Genomic DNA, 6,728 nt, shown 5'->3' with positions numbered 1-6,728 from the left:
AACATTTTGGTCATTATTTTTAAGGGCTTTTTTTTAATTTATTTTTTTAATCATTTGTCATGTTGTCTGTAGTAACCTGGAAAACAGAAAATGTAAGCACTCCACAGCTGAACAGCTTTAGCTGGAGGCAACAGACTAAAAAGATTGATATTCTAATACAGATATTAAAGAGAAAGAGTAAGGTATGCAACTCAATCTGCAATTTGTTGCTCTGGGCCTTAAGCTGAAGTTATCCCAGGGTGGACTTTAAGAGTGACTGACAGTTTTGTGAGGAGAAGTGCCTGGCAGTATTGAAGGTCCAACAAACACTGTGCTAACAAGACTGCAACTGCGCCTTTAAATTGCCGCCTGGTAAACAATGAGAGTAGGGATGATTAAAGTATGAATGGAATACAGTTATTAGAGTATCTGAAGTGTTTGCTGAGGTCAGCTCATCATTAAAAATTTATAAAAATGGAATCTGAACATGTGGACTATAACACCTTCCTGCACACTGTTTTTCCAACTTGATTTTAATTTTTAGTCTTACAAAAAACATAAGAAAAACCTACATCTGACCCATGAAATGTGCACAGACCAGTGATTCTTCTTTTATGCCTGAAAATCCTTCTGACTTGATTGACCTTGAATCATATGTGCATTCGAGTCAGTCTTTATTGAAAATAACTGCAAAAAAATCCTATTTAAGGACAGCAGTACTAACTTGCAAAAATACATAACCTATTTAGAAAACATAAAATGTGGAGAATACAAACTGTATACTGTGGCAGCATTCTATATTTTGTATCCTCCCATTAATTTTGTATTGCTTTATATAGACTAACACGTGATAGAATCACAACTGATAGACATTTGTGTGTATAAGCTTGAAAGACGTCCTAATTACATTAAATTCTCAAATGATGAACATTGTAAAAGTAACATATTAGTATCATATTGACACATCCCCTAAAAGTATTGATTTGTATGTACATACAAGGTAAGAGAGCAACAATGCTTGTTGATTGTTTACATTAATTTTTCTTGTGCTTATTTTGAGTAACAATCTTGTCATTCCTTCTCTCCCGTTTTTGCTCATCCACTGGTCTTCACACTCAAACCAAACTGTCTCTTTGTGTTTCTACTATCTGCTTTTTTGATGAAATTACTTATCAATAATTAATCTGCAGAAGCTGACCCTCCCAATTTGTCTGTCAATGCAGGAATGGACTACGGTCGTGAGTTGGGCAGGGGTTCTTTTGTGCATTGCAGTATCTGCGCCAAACAAGGGATTTGTCAAGAACCATAATGACCAATGGCACATTATCCATTCCCCTCGCCCTCAACTCCCACCCTCAGAGTTCAGGCAGGCAGTGCAGAGGCTTAGCCAACATCCTCTCTTATCAGCTAGGCAAAGAAAAAAGCAGCAGAGACAAATATCTCATTATTGGGATGAGAAAAGAAGAAAAAAAATCAGAGCTAACCTAATCAGTAGCAATGATGTTCATATGCCCATAGGAAACTAAAATATGCATAGGAAGAAATAGTGGAGCTCTGTCTATGAGCTTTTAATTGTCTGGTTTGTTATTCCTGTTATTATTTTTATTTGTATTATTTTTTTAAGTTCAATAGAGTACAGAGACTAATAATGTACGCACTGTTGTATTGTACAATAGCATGTATAAGGACAACAACCACTCTATATAAAGTCCATTATATCACAAATGTTCATATGTAGTATGAGTTTTCATTCTGCTTTTGAGTAATAAAACACAACAAAACACTACCTACATTTTTCACCACACTGGCATTTTGTGACATAATCACATGTCCAATTTTTCCTTGTTCAGTGTCAGAGGCAAATTAGAAACAGCTCCAATGTAGTGTACAGAAAGTAATTAGGCTAACTGATTGGATTCATTTTATTATGTAAAACATTTGCAAAAAGTGTTTTTATTATTTGCATACCAAGAAGGACACAGAATATTTGTAAAAGAGATGAAGAGTAATGTTTTTATTTGCAGAAAATGGCAGAAAATTGCAGTAGTTTTTATGTGCACTGCAAACTTTTCTTTCGACAAGACACTTTAGAGCACATGGGCGCACAAACTTCAACTGTCCCCGATGAAACCCGTGTTACTATTAAAACTTGTTGACATAAAGTATATAAATGAAACAACCTCTCACAAAGCTTTCCATTCCATTGAGACAAAACACCCAGGATCCATCTTTTAACTAAACTAAGTCAATTTGTCCTCTCTTTTTGGACTTAACCTAAAAAGGTTAGGGGCCGCTACAGTGTTTTGAACTATGACCGGGTTATGACAGAGTTAACACAGGGACAGGTCGGGCCAGATTACATTATACACCTCATTCCTTTAATTGCTTGCATAATGTCTCTATATTTAGGGACCACACATTACAGTATAAGACTACTTATACCACAACATCACTGACTCGGTAGATTGATGGTATGCAGTGACATCTGCAAACTTTTGCCAGGTTTCTATTTTGTCTCCGTAAAACGGGATGAATGGTGTTGCATTTCAAACCTTTGGAGAGAGTTTTTTCTGTACATCCAAGAACAAACCATGAAAATAAGAGAAAAAAATATATTTTCATTTACTGAACCAGAAAACATGGACACTCATATCAGAAAAAAGTGACACTCAGCAAAGGCCAAGAAAACAATGAAACAAAAGACACTTCTTGGAAATAATTCATTACTAAGTGTGTTTATGTGATTTTGAGTAAAACCCTTTGGTACGTGTGTGCGAGAATGCATGTGTGGACACAGATATGTATGGAAAATTTATCAGCAGGTGCAGTCATACCAGTGATTTTGTCCAGTTCAGCCAAAGTATCTTGGTATGAGCTGATGATTCCTCCGTATCGTGTCATCACCTCTTTTCTTAAGTTGTCCCAGTGAGGAGAAAGCTCCCCCAGCTCCTTCAGGTCCTGCACCCTACAGATAAACACAGATCTATGAGGACCTTTAATCGATATTAAACATATCATCAATGATGACTACAAATCTTGGCTGGCTGGCTTGCTTGCTTTTACGGCTTAGCTTCTTTGTGTTTTAAACATAGACATTAGACTTGAAACATGATACTGTAATTTAAGGGAGAAAAAAGTTTTTTAGTTTGGGTACAAAAAGAACACATTAACAATCCTGGCAAAACACAGACACAGCCTTGCACATACTGGCGCAGACACACATGCACACAGTAACGTCCCAAAGCCCCCTGTGCTGAGCCAGATAAACACATTGTTGAACCTCGGGCTAGTAGCTGGTGCCCACTTATCCGCTCTGCCCTATCAAATTCCTCCCCTGCTCCTGCCATTCTTTTACCATTATGTATAAAATAAACCCAGCCAGTCTCTACTGGTGTCACTGGAGGGATCTGTCTTTTATCTAGTGGTGCCTGCAGCTTAACACCAAAATCATCTGTGCCCCTTCTTTACGAAATAACAGCGACTGTGTGTGTCTGCGTTTGTGTGTGTGGGGCTTATTCCCTACTAGGAAGTACAGTCTCTTTCAGTGGTTTATTAATTGCATCTGAGAGGTGACATCAGATGGACAGATATTCAGAAACCAGCCCTCCTGCATCCATTGAAAAGTAAATTGCAGTGATATTATAGAAATTAGAGGTTGAAAGAGGTTCAACATGGTATTCAGGATAACAAATACACTTCCATATGCATTGCTTTCATGATAACGAGCCCAATTTTAAGTGATTATACCTCATACATTTTGCATATTGTAGGTCTTAAAATGAAAGGCTGCTTGCTAGTTGGTTTGACTTATTGTTCAGACCAGGCATAATTGTTTGAATGCATAATGTAGTAGTTATTTCTTTGTTGTAGTTCAACTACTACAACAAAGCGTTAGGTGCCGATAGCCTCTCCAGACTATTTCCTTGTCTCCTTCAGGTAAGGAAGTTATTTTTAGATTACTTTGAAGTACTTCAAAACGCAGCAGAGTGCGGTAAAATAGTGCCAGAGAGAGACACAGAGTCAAGGTCATATGTATTATCAAACCCACAATGTTTTAAAGGGGTGGGTTTAAGCTAAATTTCAAGAACGACTAAAAACACATTATCTCATATACAGTGGTGTGAAAAAGTGTTTGCCCCCTTCCTCATTTCCTGTTCCTTTGCATGTTTGTCACACTTAAGTGTTTCGGAACATCAAACCAATTTAAACAATAGTCAAGGACAACACAAGTAAACACAAAATGCAATTTGTAAATGAAGGTGTTTATTATTAAAGGTGAAAAAAAATCCAAACCATCATGGCCCTGTGTGAAAAGTGATTGCCCCCTTTGTTAAAACATACTATAACTGTGGTTGTCCAAACCTGAGTTCAATTTCTCTAGCCACACCCAGGTCTGATTATTGCCACACTTGTTCACAATCAAGGCATCACTTAAATAGGAGCTGCTTGACGTAAGGTCCACCAGATCCTTAAAAGCACACATCATGCCGAGACCCAAAGAAATTCAGGAACAATTGAAAAAAAGTAATTGAGATCTATCAGTCTGGAAAGGGTTATAAAGCCATTTCCAAAGCTTTGGGAATCCAGCGAACCACAGTGAGAGCCATTATCCACAAATGGCGAAGACATGGAACAGTGGTGAACTTTCCAGGAGTGGCCGGCCGCCCAAAATTACCCCAAGAGCACAGCGACACTCATCCAAGAGGTCCAAAAGACCCCACAACAACATCCATAGAACTGCAGGCCTCACTTGCCTCAGTTAAGGTCAGCGTTCATGCCTCCACCATCAGGAAAAGACTGGGCAAAATGGCCTGCATGGCAAGTTCCAAGAAAACCACTGCTGAGCAAAGAACATCAAAGCTCTTCTCAATTTCTCCCCAACACATCTGTGATCCCCAAGACTTTTGGACAACATTCTTGTGACTGAGGAGACAAAAGTGGAACTCTTTGGAAGTGTGGTGTCCAAGTATTGGCGTAGAGGAACACTGCATTTCATAAAAAGAACATTAAACCAACAGTAAAATACTGTGGTGGTAGTGTGATGGTCTGGGGCTGTTTTGCTGCTTCAGACCTGGAAGACGGCCGTGATAAAAGGAATCATGATTCTGCTGTCTACCAAGAGATCCTGAAGGAGAATGTCCGACCATCTTTCGTTTACTCAGCTGAAACGAACTTGGTTTCTGCAGCAGGACATGATCCTAAACACACCAGCAAGTCCACCACCGAATGGCTGAAGAAAACAAAATGAAGACTTTGGAGTGGCCTAGCCAAGGTCCTCCCTGAATCCTATTGAGATGTTGTGGTATGACCTTAAAAAGGCCGTTCGCTGGAAAACCCTCAATGTAACTGAATTAGGACAATTCTGCAAAGATGAGTGGGCCAAAATTCCTCCAGGACGCTGTAAAAGCCTCATTGCACGTTATCGCAAACGCTTGGTTGCAGTTGTTGCTGCTAAGTGGGCCCAACCAGTATAGTTTAGGGCAATCACTTTTTCACAAGGGCCATGATGGTTTGGATTTTTTTTCACCTTTAATAATAACACCTTCATTTACAATTACATTTTGTTTTTACTTGTGTTGTCCTGACTATTGTTTAAATTGGTTTGATGTTCCGAAACACTTAAGTGTGACAAACATGCAAAGGAACAGGAAATGAGGAAGGGGGCAAACACTTTTTCACACCACTGTATCTCTAGTGGTTTCCAACTGTCAAGTGTTTACTTTCTTTCTTTGTTAGAATGTAGTTTCACTAAAAACTGTTTACAGCCAGGCCTGTGAATTATCCAGACACCCCGTTTGTTTTGGAAAGACATGGTTGATTTTTTTTTAATTCTTACATCTTTCTTTTTTTTTTTAAATAATTAATAAGAAAGAACCGCAGAATGTAACTCATGAACAGTGTCTCCATTACATAGCTGGCAACCAGAGAGCACTGTAAGGTTATAAAATGTCCTGCGTAGTATGCAACTTAGTCACAATTAAGAAAAAAAAAACAAAAAAAAACATTGTTGTTAGATTTTAAACTACTAAATATGGATATCAGTATCTGCCTCAAAAGGTCAGTATTGGCCAGGCTGTAGTAAGCTCCACAAAGAAATTGCATTTGTCTCCAATGTATTAGGTGAGACGAAGTCTATGGCTACATTTACATTGCTACCTTTTGGTTTAAAAACAAATACATTTCGCTACACCTTGCATATACATAGCTCTGGCGTTTGAGAGCCCCTAAACTGGAACAACTGGAAAACGATTCTGACCCAGTTTTGGTTTGAAATCTCCGGTTTGTGTTGCAGTCTCAACGGCCGCAAACAGTGACCTTTGGAAACACCATTACTGACACAAATGTTTCGCTGTCTGATTGAGTCTCTGAGACTCAGTTACTAATGTTACCATGGCAACTACCAGCAATGGGCAGAGTATACATGCAGCTTCCTGTTTAGGCCGGCATGCGCATGCCCAGAATACAAGACTGTTGATGAGATATGCGGTTTGGGCATAATAGTTTAAACGAAAATTTGTTCATCTACTGGAGCTAAAAACACTTGTGTGCACGGAGATCGCTTTTGGCCCAAAATGTAGCAATGTAAATTTAACATGCGTCAAAGAGGTTTAATTTACGGGATTGTTCTGGTGCCGTCAGAGGTTCTGCTGGATGTCCCTTGTTTTTGGCCAGATGTCCCTCCCCTTTCTTTGTGTTGGCATTCTAAACTCCAATCGAATTTCTGAGGACTATGGTTAACTGCTCCTCAG

At 38.8% G+C, this 6,728-nt stretch overlaps 1 protein-coding gene across 6 annotated transcripts in view; it reads right to left on the bottom strand.

Moving 5' to 3' along the window:
- Positions 1-6,728, bottom strand: part of inpp4b (inositol polyphosphate-4-phosphatase type II B) — a 244,533-nt gene that overhangs the window by 47,396 nt on the left and 190,409 nt on the right. For all 6 annotated transcript variants that reach the window (XM_032499725.1, XM_032499734.1, XM_032499716.1 and 3 more), the window contains one exon: positions 2,814-2,944. In XM_032499725.1, coding sequence (XP_032355616.1) covers positions 2,814-2,944 — 131 coding nt within the window. The remainder of the gene's footprint in view (positions 1-2,813; positions 2,945-6,728) is intronic.

Source organism: Etheostoma spectabile, chromosome 2, assembly GCF_008692095.1.
Source record: "Etheostoma spectabile isolate EspeVRDwgs_2016 chromosome 2, UIUC_Espe_1.0, whole genome shotgun sequence".
In the NCBI taxonomy this organism is placed as follows: Eukaryota; Metazoa; Chordata; class Actinopteri; order Perciformes; family Percidae; genus Etheostoma; species Etheostoma spectabile.
Note: the sequence above shows the minus strand (reverse complement) of the source record. Positions and strands in the feature narration are given on the sequence as shown.